The sequence below is a fragment of the Lates calcarifer genome, linkage group LG23 (assembly GCF_001640805.2).
Source record: "Lates calcarifer isolate ASB-BC8 linkage group LG23, TLL_Latcal_v3, whole genome shotgun sequence".
In the NCBI taxonomy this organism is placed as follows: domain Eukaryota; kingdom Metazoa; phylum Chordata; class Actinopteri; family Centropomidae; genus Lates; species Lates calcarifer.
The window spans coordinates 8,495,255-8,507,704 of record NC_066855.1 but is presented as its reverse complement, the minus strand read 5'-3'; the positions used below and the strand labels follow the sequence as shown (position 1 = coordinate 8,507,704).

The following is a 12,450-nucleotide window of genomic DNA, read 5'->3' as shown; positions in this document are numbered from 1 at the left end:
CCATCACCATTACCCAAATAAAATGCAGTTTTTTTAAATCTAATTTTAGACAAGTCTACAAATCAACATAAATGAATAAAAGGTTCTTGAAACAGATACATTAACATAAATCAACATATAGAAAGTTGATGAAATTTAAATATTAGGTTTTCTTAAAGCTGCTTCAATCAAAGTTTTCAAATTTAGTTCAACAATGAATCACATGACTTCTTGTATGTAAAATGGGTTGCTCTCATTGTGATTACCACCCACTCTGTAGTACTCTCAGTTCTACAGAGCATTTTAGCATCTTTTAACTCATTGTTTTGGTTTTCAAACATGCAGTGTTACTATTATGGTTCACTCTTCAGTGTTGTACAGTTTTTGTTTGTTTTGATCTCAGTGAATAAGCCATTAAAAAAATCTATCTGCCCAACACCAAAGCCAGTGTTAAGCATAGTGAAGCATTTCGCAGCTTAAGAGCCGGATATTTTCCTCAGGAGTTGGTTGACAGAAAAGTAGGGAGTAAATATTGGACTCACATTCAGCAAACAAGACACCAAATAAATGCTAATGTTACTCTTCTGCTGGCTGTATAAATAGGCAATCAAATGTAGTGTTTACAATGTGTTTCTGCTGCCCCCAAGTGGATTTAGCCACACTGCTAAACCCAACCAGCAACTACAAACCTGACATAAACATGCAAACATTAGGGGTCCTTTTCAGAGACTGAGTTTATCTAGCATTCCCCTTCTCAAGGTTAGTCAAGTCAGAGTTAAAACTTTTCAGAGTGTGTTAAACCCACTTTCTTACTGGGCCACAGTTGTATTTGTCAATTCAAAAGGAGCAATCCAGCACTCAAAATAATATCCACATGCCCTCAAAAGAGAAGAGCACCAACGAGGTAACCGTCATAATCCCAACTACTAAAGGCTGAGCAGCTAAAAGACTTTCATGTTGCAGCGACATGAAGTGGACATGACGGAAACTGGACAACCATTATCAGGCCAGCATTTTGTGCTAATGGCATGACTCACTTGGGCCCTGGAGGATGGATGGAAATTAAAGATGGGAGAGCAGCAAGAGAGAGAGAGGGAGGAAGAAGGAAAGATAATACCAGAGATGCTTTGCAGAGAACATGAACACACAGACCCATGGACATAATGGGGCTCTAAGATGCTATGTGAGATGCCAGTGCACTTCAGCTTAATGCAGCATCATCAATTCCCCTCCACTGTATTATAAGTACTTTGTGTTGAATAACACTGGCAAACTAGTTCAAATGGGAACTACGTTTAAAGCTTCATTTTAATCATTTTCCATTCATACTGTTTCCTCATGATTATTATTATGGTGGTGCCAATTTTAAAATAACAAAATTGACATTTAAACTGTCGCAATTTAATTTTTTATCAAACTCTCCATGTTAGATATGACATCCTGTTGACAGAAATACCACAATTCAACACATTTTAATGCTCTGGGTTGCTTTGTCTGTGAGGTATGACATTGGGCCTCTTTTTCTAGATGGTTGTCTGAATGTACCAAATTTTAAAATCTTATAATCATCTCATTTTAATGTTGCCAGACCTGAACTTCCATAGTTTAACATGAAAATATGTTAAATATAACATTGTACAGTACATTAGAGCGATTTATAACCCTCTTTTATTAGAGCACAAAGACCAAATACAACGCAAACCATTTCTCAGACATCCTATTTCTCAGCGCAATTATAAGACTGTTAAAAATAATGGTGAAAGACATGACTAAATGAAACTTGCAGCAGTCGGCAAAAAAAGAATGTGTGGTGAAAGGTGACAGCGTGGACAACCAAAAACAGATCTGGAAAATTGTTAGCTCTAGAGGGGCAGGCAGGCTAGGATCTACTGGTACTGGTGGTTAACCAGCATGAGGTCATGTAACTTAGTTAAGACAGGTGCACAGATGAGGCACCCAGATTAAAGTAACCCCCATATGTGGTTTGGTTTGTGTTAAAAACATATTTTCTAAATCAGCTTTTTATACTCATTGCAATTAGGTCCTATATAAACACAGCAATAAAAATAAAGTTTAAGTCTTTTTGAAAACTTTAACTTTTTACATTTACACATACATTTTTTTCTTGTCATGAAAAGGGGTGTGTGTGGGTGGCAGATGACATGGGGAAGTCAGTGTGTCATGGAAATGTGTCAGAAAGATGGTTAATGTCAATGTATCAAATCCAAATATGGCTCAATGATAAGTCTATATACATATATAGACCTATTATTGATATTTATGTACTCACAGTCTTGTTACTTCTCAGCCAACATCTATGTGCTGATACAAGTATATCTGCAAAAAGCTAATAGGCTCTACACTGATCCAACATGGCCCTTTGTCCTTCAGCTCCTTAAACCATCAGGAAGATCATCCTCAATTCACAGTTTGACCAGTTAACTTAGGCTGGACAGCATGTCAGCCAAACTCATTTATCAACTGTTTATTATTATTATTATTCACAACGGTGAACTTTGTTGATTGCAGTAAGAACCCTTTGATGACTTAACATTTGCAACAGATGACAGAATAGAAAGTTTTATAAATAATGATTATCAGCATTATAATTTACAATTGCTGATCTATTAAGTCTTAGTAAATAACATGTAAACAATGTGTAATGATATTGGTTGTTGACTTAATTCAATTTGATCTTTTACAGTCGAACTCTTTAATCTACCCCCGCACCTTTAGCAACACGCCCCAACGCGCCTCGAAGCTTTTTCTTCTCTCTATATGTTTGATGCCTACATAAACTACGCCGGGCGGATGCAGACTGGAGAGTTGACAGATCGATCAGCCCAGCCTAGTCCCAAGAGAGAGCGGGACTGAAGCATCAGACCAGAATCAACGGTGAGCTTTGTTTCGTTTCTCCTCCGCGATGCGATGGTTTGCCAGGAGGCTGCTGCAATAACAAACGAAAAATGTCTGTTTCTTCCAAATGTTATTATAATGGAACGGTTTTCTTGCAGTGATTATAATGGAGCTGGCTCTTCTGCTGTTGGTGGTTTTGACCTTAACGGAAAACACATCAGCACAGGCCAAAGACTACAGCAAAGCAGTGGTGAGTAGAAAATAAATATTACAGATTAAAAAAAAAAAAAAAACTTTTGTAAAAAGTTGTAAATATGTGTCTAGCTGCTCCATAGCTTCCCTTTGCTTTGATTTTATAAACGCATAGTGTGACAGAGGGTAATATTTTAACTCACCATATACATAAGATAATTTTCTAGTGTAAAAACACTTTTCTTTTTTAAAAATTGTTAGCCAGTGAAGCATTTCACTTATGGTCACGTTTATATCATATAACATACGATATAACATAACATTGAGGTTTTTGTTTGTTTTTTTTTTCTTTGGAAACAATCACTTTACATATGTTTTTAAACCCAGTATACACAGAGTTTTAAATTGGTGCACATAAGACTCTGAATGAGGTTTATAAGAAAAAAACAACATATATGTTTTGTGTGGACAGAGAGAGAGAGAGAGAGAGAGAGAAACCAGTTCTAGTTATTCAAGATGTTTCAAGCTATTTTTTGACTGCAGTTGCAAAGCGGACACAAAACTTCTGAGAAATCTGTGAGCCTCACATGTTCTGTTTACTCACATACTTCCTCAAAAAAAAAAAACTTGCTTAATTTTTTTTGTGCAACTTTGCATGTGTGAGCATCAGTGTCAAAGTCATCACATGTGATGCTGCTGGAGAAAAAAAAAAAAAAGATCTTTTCACTCATGTTGTTGGAAATTAAGAGTAAGATCAAGAACATAAGAGAGTGAAAAAGCCACAGAGAGACAGTTGATAGAAATGCCAGCACGTTTCCTTTGTGTGATGGGCGTTAGCAAGGAGGAAGGGCAGGTTTCATTATAATGAAGAAACTATTTTTGCTTGTTTCAACAGAGACACGTGCTTAACAGGAAAAAATATGCAACAAATTCATCAGCTTCTTCTCAATTCAATTATTATGACAGCTTCATGTGGTGTGCCACAGTCTTTCCTCCATCAAGCAACTGACTCAAAGACAGTATCATTTAATATTAATGAGAGAAAAGCGCTGACACACTGTCCCTGTGAGGGGTGTACTGGGTCTGACTGTAAAGTGAGTATTTATGTCCAACCACCTCCATGACAACAGCATTTGTCGGTAATCTTTAAGTTGACTCATGCAAGAGATTGATTTCGGTAATATTGCGGTGGTTTGGAGTTTGTAAACTGAAGTATTTCACCACCACGAGAAATAAATGTGATTTCTTCCCCTTTGTTTTCTGTCCAGGATTGGCTGAGCAGGTATGGCTACCTTCCTCCTCCAGACCCACGCACAAGTAAACTGCAGACCAAGGAAGGGATTGAGAAGGCCATTCGTATCATGCAGAGATTTGGAGGGGTCCAGGAAACCGGGGTGCTTGGTAACAATTTCTTAACTTCTATCAAAACAATATGATATGTGTCTGTTACATTTCACATGTCTCGGGGTCACATGATGTTTCAAACTTCTTGTAATCTGCTCTTTAGTTTAAACATCCAAGATGTAACCAACTTCTCTTTCAGACCCTGCAACTCTTAAACTCATGTCTACACCACGGTGTTCTCTTCCTGATATTGTTGGGAGCGAGGACATGCTGAAGAGGAAGAGGAGGAGGAGGAGGAAAAGATATGCCCTGTCAGGCCTTACATGGCATAAGACAGACCTCACATGGAGGCATGTTTCCTGTCATGTTGCACTGCTTTATCACTTCCCTGCATGAATCATAATTCTTGGTATATAAACCACAAATGCCTAAGTCTTGCCTGACAAGAAGGTTACAGCCATCCAAAATTAGACCAAAAGTATGTTTAGTCTGAAAGCCAAGGATTAAAGATACCTTAAAGAGGATGAGGGGGGGGGAGTATGGAGGCCTGGGAATGGCGATGAGCAGGTGAGTGGTCCAGGAGAGGGACGATGAAGACTGACTGTCGGTTTGCAAGTGGCGGGTGGGGAGGCGGGGAGAGGAGACTGGCTGGTAGTTGAGGGGGAACAGAGAGTCAGGGGGGAGAGAGGACAGAGACTGGAGATAGATAGCAGGTGGGTGGTGATGACACAGGCAATGCAGCAGAAGCAGGCAGCAAAACCTGAACAGGCAGACACAAAAACACAAGGACAGCACATGTAAGCACAAGCACTAGAAACACTGGTAGTTACTCAGTTAAATAACAGGAAACGTACCAGGGAAACTGGCTGAAGCAACAATCTGGCAAAGAGTGAGTGGAGAGCAGGGGGTTCTTGTACCCCTGGAGATTGGCAAAATCGGAAACAGGTGTGCAGATGATGATAGGCAACAGGTGTGCTGGTGAGTCAGGCTCAGCGCCACGCCTCCACACACGCGTACAAGCACACACACACACACACACACACACACGCACGCACACACACACGCAAGGGAGGCTGAGATACCTGGGAAAACAGGAAAAAACACAAGAAACACTGGGGAGGATTGAGGTCACAGGTGGAGCCTTGACAGTTTCTTTGTTAATAGTGAAATTAGAACTAGGGAGAGATTAAGATAGGATAAAGCAAGACAATTGGGCTATTTTTAGTTATCTATTTTTTTGATATACCATCTTTCAACCAAAAGGTAGTCCAATGTGCTTTACATAAGGCATAACAGGCATTACCCAATAGAAACACAAAGTGATATAAAGACATCATAAAAATACACATTTACAGTAAATAGGTTTCAAAAGAATAAAATGAAATAAGGCTAGCAATAGTCTATGTTTTACTTGTGGTCAAAATGTGCCACTGAGCGACCAAATGCGGTCCATCTCTCAATACTCTCTGACCTCCCTACCTTATCTGTGGCCCTCAGCCCCAGGCCAACATGTTCCTACTGAAGACTTAAAACTTTGGTTCACAAAAATAGAGATTTATTTTCAGGAAAGGCCCAAGGCAGCTGGGTACAGTGGGTTTCTAGCAAAAATGGCTCAAAGAGGAGTAAATGGTGCGTTCTGGGGGAACTATTTTCAGCTGCTGATTGATGCACATTTGGTCCTCTAGTGCAAATTCACAGTAACAGGAAGTTGTATGTAGGATTGATTCAGTACTTGATTCAACACTTAGTGGGACTTTTTCATTGATGGTATGTATTAAAATTGCATAGAATATTCAGTGATAAACAAAACACAAAGAAGGCAACAAGAAGTACAGAAAAAAAAACTCACACCCAATGCACAATGAACAGATTTAGAGGATTAAAATATAAGTCTACAACTTTGTTATAATACAAACTCTATTCTTGTCTGTAGTGTCCACAGCTACCCATCGCCCTCCCTCTCACCCGGCCTGGCTGGCAATATGGTGGAGCACATCCTGACTCACGCCTTCAAAGCCTGGAGTGACGCGGCCCCCTTGAGTTTCCGTCAGCTGCCGACCCATGGCAGGGGAGCTCCAGCTGGAGGGGACATCAGAGTGTCTTTTTCCCGTTTGTTGCATGAAGATGGGTACCCTTTTGACGGGAAGGGTGGCACCCTGGCCCACGCATTCTTCCCTGGCAGGGATGAAGTTGCGGGTGACACACACTTTGATGATGATGAGAGCTGGAGCTATGGAGGTATTTACTGATTTGAATCATGATGGATGGGTGATGGCTAGAGGAACTGTCCTACCTTAGATATATAGGATGTAAAGAGAAAGTGGACTTTGGCAATCAATAAAGGAAACAGACCTCTTGGTGAATAAAAACAAAAAGAGGAAGGGGACATCTGCATATTCAGTCACATCAAAACCCCAGTTTATAGTTGTTTGTGTGATCCAGTAACACTTTTGCTTCACACATCCTCAGGTGACAGCAGCACCACAGACTTGTTCACAGTTGCAGTGCATGAATTTGGCCATGCACTGGGCCTGTCCCATTCCTCCACTGATCCGTCCATCATGAGGCCTTACTACCAGGGTCCTGTGGGAGACATTGTCAGCTTCAAGCTGGCCCTGGACGACAGATTAGCTATCCAGCAGCTTTACGGTCAGTAACTAGTCTAACTGCCTATGCTCTGAATCAGAGTAAATCTCAACCTGTCTGTTATATTTATAACATACCTGAACTGAATGTGTTGATATCTTGTGTGTTTGTCTGATTAGTCATCTGAGTACACTGTGGGGGCCGTTCTCGTTAGAATGGCTTGCTAAATATTTTGATGGCTGTAGATGCTGCAGTCCTCCAAGTGCTTTGTTTTATGATTTTAATTTTGCAAATCAAAGTACTAACATGGAATTTAATCCACAGAGAACATATAAAAAGAGATAGGAGGTAAAATGAAACAACACTATGAGTCTACAGCCATGTTAGCAGCTCTGTAAGGCCATACACTAATTAGAGGCTTAATATTTAGCACCTTTGCACACTCAAACGCTAAACTATATTTAGCACTAAACAAAGAGTATAGCTGAGTCAGACGGAAATTAGCTTTGCAGATATTTTATCACAAACCAAAGTATTGGACAGTTAAAAAAAAAAAGTCAGGGGATGACCAAAGTTAAAGTCTACCCACTGGGAGTCTTGAAAATGTCTAGCAAATTTCACACCAAGTTGTCCAATGGTTGTCAAGATATTTCTCTTTTGTCAAGAAAGATGTCAACCTCATGGTGGCACTAGACAACAAGTCAGGGGATCATCAAAGTCTGTAGGTTTCATTCTCCTGGAATCATGAATGCTAATACCAAATTTCATGGCAGTCCATCCAATAGCTAGGGTTAGGGTGAAAGTCTTGACCAAAGTGGTAGACCGACTGACCAACATTACCATCCAATGCCAGTAATGTGGCTAAAAGTCTCCCTGAGTTCCCTTTCAGCCTTTTATTCTGTCCACATTTTTCAATTAATTTGATTTATTGAGGTATAAGATAGTGATTGTCCATAACCAGTGGTGGTTTGTGGTAGGCTGTGAAGTTGTTTTGAGAAGCTGACCTGCTCTGGTCTCTGATATGTCTTTGAATGTCCACAAAACCCCAATCAAGATCTGCCTACTCTGCTAAAGTCATTTATACTATATCTGGCATGTGTGTAAATTTGCACTCAAACACAGAACCATTTCCTTCCATGTCTTAAAAAAGACACATATAAAAGTATTTCCTGTGGGTTAAACTCCCCTGGTTGCTGAGAAGAATGTGGGTTGCTAGCACAATTTCTTTGATGCCGTCATCCACTGTCACCGCCTCTTCAGAGTTGTCTCCTGTCACCATCCTGTTGTAGGTGTGAAGGACGACGGGTCACGAGATGGTGTTGATCCTGACCTCCCACGCCTGCCCAGTCCACCTCCTCCAAAACCAACACAGCTGTGAGTAGAGCCAAAAAAAAAACTGTAGACGCTACTGTGCATCTATCCAGAAAATAAGCCCTCATCACTTGCTTTTACAAACTACAAATATCCTATCCATGCACTCAGGTTACACATGAGCAAATAAATGATGATGAGTTATTTCAGACTGGTGATGCATATAAGAGCCTTCTGATTGATCCTTACTATGACAGTGTTTGGTCTTTTTGCACCATCTAGTGAATCTTTAGCAAACTACATAAACTATAATTCAACTGGTTTTAACATAACTTTTTCCATCCAGTCCTGACCCCTCATTCCAGGACCGCTGTCAGGGAGGCTTTGATGCAGTGGCAAATATCAGGGGAGAGGTCTTTTTTTTTAAAGGTAAGTAAAAACCATCAGGGACACACAAAAGTGATATTTCACATAATAAAAATGTTCTTCAAAATCTCTTAAATACTCTTACTTGCCTACGATATTTTAGACTCAATGATCACATTTATCATTTATACTGTGTCTGAATAAACAGTAACATATTGGTCCTGTTGGTGCTCTCTTCACTCTCTTTTCACGGAAAGGTGCACACTTCTGGAGAACTGCGCGAGATGGGTCTTTACTGTCCCTCAATCCAGCTCAAATCAAAAACTTCTGGAGGGGGCTCCCACCAGGAACAAATAAGATTGATGCTGTGTATGAGAGGAAAAGCGACAGCAAAATCATCTTCTTTATAGGTAGGAAGCAAAATCCTATGGTTATGTGTCTCTTTGGTGAAGCTACATTTGTCATTTGTTTTGAGCCAGAGTAGAAGGTGCTACCATGGTTGATCCTTCTCATGTCTTTGTTTGACGTTGTGTGTTTATATCGTAGCTTAAAACACAAAGGTACTGTAGGTCTTCTCTTTTCTTCTCCTGCTTTTCTTGCTTGCCTCTGTCATACAGCAGCATAGAAACAACACACTGGTCCAAATACTCACAAATCCAACATGTAATATGAGTGTGTGAAGACTAAAAAAGAAAAGAGAATAACAACCAATAAACCTATGAAGACTCTACAATCATTGTATTATTGATAGATTGATTATTATTGCACCTAATTCCACAGCAGTCCATCAAATAGTATTAGATGGATCCTAATTGTTGATTGTCTGTTTCACACTTTCCTCCACCTATCCAGGATCTCAGTATTGGGTTTTCAAGGACACAGAGGCCATGAGCGGTTACCCTCGGCCCCTCTCTGAATGGGGCATGACGAAAAAGAGCGGGGAGCCAGTGGACAGGGTGGATGCAGCCTTTATCTGGGCTCACAATGGCAAGACCTATCTGTTCAGCGGAGGGGAGTTTTGGAGGTTTGACGAGAGCCGCATAGGTGAGCAGGCAACCAGAAAGCTGGAGCCGGGCTACCCACGCGACAACAGCCTCTGGGCAGGTGTGCCCTCTGATATGGATGACGTCATCAGCTGGGGAGGAGGTAACGTTGTGATCAGATACGTAAATATGTGATGAATTTCTGATACCAGTGCTGAGCAAATAAACAAAACCATAAAGAGGGGTTTTCACCAGGTATGCATGTACTGCTGGATGGTATGAAGTGTTGTCAGAGCAATAATAGAGATCTTGTGAGTCAAGATAAGAAGCAAAGATAAACACCATGAATCAACTGTTGCTTGAGTAACAGTCAACTATGCAGGGTATGAAAAACAGGCTGAAGTTTAGTCTTGTGACTAATGATGCACTAAATGAATGTTACATTCAGCTTTGTGCACAGGGAATTAACACATCAAATTTATCTCAAATGACTACAAGGTAAATGTCATCTTTAATGTCAATGTTATAATATTTTGTTTCCTTTTGTGCAACACTGGTAAGTCCTTAGATTAAAAGATCCCTGTAGAGTTTTTGAGTGGTGAAATTACATGGGCAGTGTCATTGACATCATTAACATAACATCATTTCACGCTATTCTGCTTATTCACAATTGGTGGTAGCAACACACCAACAGATGCAGCAAACAGAGATGTTCAAGTATGTTCCTTTTTGTGTAACATTTCTGTTCTAGTTCATAATTGGCTAATGTCTTATTGTGCGATGAAAAAAAACAAAAAAAGAAATGAGAGTCACACTGCTGCTGCTCTTTAGGAGATGCCTACTTCTTCAAGGACAACCTCTACTGGGTGTTAAAGAACGGAGGACTGAACCAAGATGTTGCTCCTAAATCCATCGCTGTCAACTGGCTCAGATGTCCCGCTCCACCTCCAACGCCCACTGCAGCTAATCCTCGACACACAAAGTGCAGCTGTGACTTACATGGATCATCCTCATTTCTAAGAAGCAGCTGGATCCTCCTGATCTCTGCTGTATTGGTGATCAGTGAGTTCATTAGAAAATAGAAACCTAAGTTTGGAATTTGTTTGAGGCCGATTGAGACAGGCTGTTTTTGTACCACTCCTCAGTCCACTGCAGTGTATAGATGCTCTTTACGTCATCATATACTCAGTGTACATTACAACCCACAAACTGGTTTCAAATTATGTACTAGTGTCATAAAAACATTCCTGGTACATTTCTGGCTCATATGTTAACATGAGGCCTATGCTTTTGCCCTATTACATCATATTGCTGATCTTTGAAAATAGCCGATTTTGCGTCCTCCATGCATCCTGCGATAGAGTGTCACCTCCTCCGTTTTCTAGGTTAAGTATTTTATTACACTGAGCCTGTACAATGCATGTAAATTTAACACCGCAAACCAGCATGTGGACTACTTCCTCATAATGAGGTCTTATGCAACCACCTTATGTTTAGACAGTAAACAGGCAACACAAACACACTTAAGTGCAATAGTCATTGTCTGTCAGAGCTCAGTTTCTAGACTTCAGATTAGAGTTGTGCGTGTGCATATGTACTGCATATGCAGACTATAAAAGAAATGTGCTTAGTAAATTACACTTACAGTGAATTGTAATTACGTTCTTGGCCCATTTTGTTTATTTTTGAATTTGATCAAAATTTGATTAAAGCAATATTATACACATTCCAGCTTTTACGCTTTTGTTATTACTAGTACTTAATAGTATTAATACTAAGTACATAATCTGACTATTGCTTGCTTGTTGCTGTTTTTTCAACAGGGACTATAATGCTGACACCTGTCACTGTGACGCCCTGCAGATGTAAAGATTTTACGTTTAAAGCTAGCAGGGTTTGTGGCCTTTGATCAAAATGTAATGTTTCTCTCAGGTTTGACCAGGTGAACTTACTTTAAACGTGGTATGCACAGTATGTTGAACTGTAGCTGCAGGCCTTTATGCAAGAAATCAACAAATGGAACCCAGTTTTTAAGTGACTGTTCAAAAGTATCATCATTAAAGTGTCTTTAATATTAGTTTACTTTTTGTGTTGTATCTTTGTCCCTGACTACAACTGGCAAACTTATTTGAAAAACTGAATATTATCTCTTGATCTCACAACCCTCAGGGTGAAGATGTATTTTCGCTGTGCACTTATCTTGCGCACATTTGTGACAACTGAGTTCTACACTTTAGAAGAAACTCTGCCTAAAATGATTGCTTTAAAACGGTTATTTTGATTCGAACCTCACAAAGAGATGAAAAATTGAGCATGCTTCAAAGGCTTTCATCTTTTTTTTTTTAACTTTATTAATAATCTGTCAAGTTGACCATTGAATCTTTTGTCCAAAGCACATTCAAGTTATTCAAGGAAGTTCATGTTTGCATAGAAATATTTATTCAGTTCCTTCAGATAAGCTGTAAAGACCACAGGTTCTTTATGAATTTATGATGGGTTAAAAGGATAACATGGAAGGCTTCAAAGGCTAAAAGAAAGCTAAGTGATTTAGAACTGAGGGGTGATCTTTGAGATACAGCACACCCACTTTGACAGGTATAACAGGCTTTTTGTAACCTGATGTTGTGTGTACTATAATGCTGAGCTCTTAAAAGCCATGTCTCCAGTGTCTGGCATGAGCTTAAATTTCACGAAGCCAGATTACCATATAAGGCAAGATACTACAAGCAAAAAACACTGTTTTTTCATGCACTGGTCAATTTTGAGATTTTGGACTATTTTGCATCCACTTTCAGGCTAATGAAAAGAAAACATCCAAAATACACATTTAGGT

The 12,450-nt window shown here is 39.7% G+C and overlaps 1 protein-coding gene across 1 annotated transcript; it reads left to right on the top strand.

Moving 5' to 3' along the window:
• The first annotated feature begins 2,721 nt into the window (after nt 1–2,721).
• On the top strand, nt 2,722–11,694 carry mmp25b (matrix metallopeptidase 25b). Its single transcript, XM_018678341.2, has 11 exons — nt 2,722–2,874; nt 2,994–3,085; nt 4,296–4,428; nt 4,571–4,721; nt 6,305–6,609; nt 6,841–7,020; nt 8,247–8,331; nt 8,615–8,697; nt 8,892–9,044; nt 9,487–9,780; nt 10,449–11,694. The coding sequence occupies exons 2-11, from the start codon at nt 3,002–3,004 to the stop codon at nt 10,697–10,699; spliced, it is 1,719 nt and encodes a 572-aa protein (XP_018533857.1). The 5' UTR covers nt 2,722–2,874; nt 2,994–3,001; the 3' UTR covers nt 10,700–11,694.
• Nucleotides 11,695–12,450: the final 756 nt, after the last annotated feature.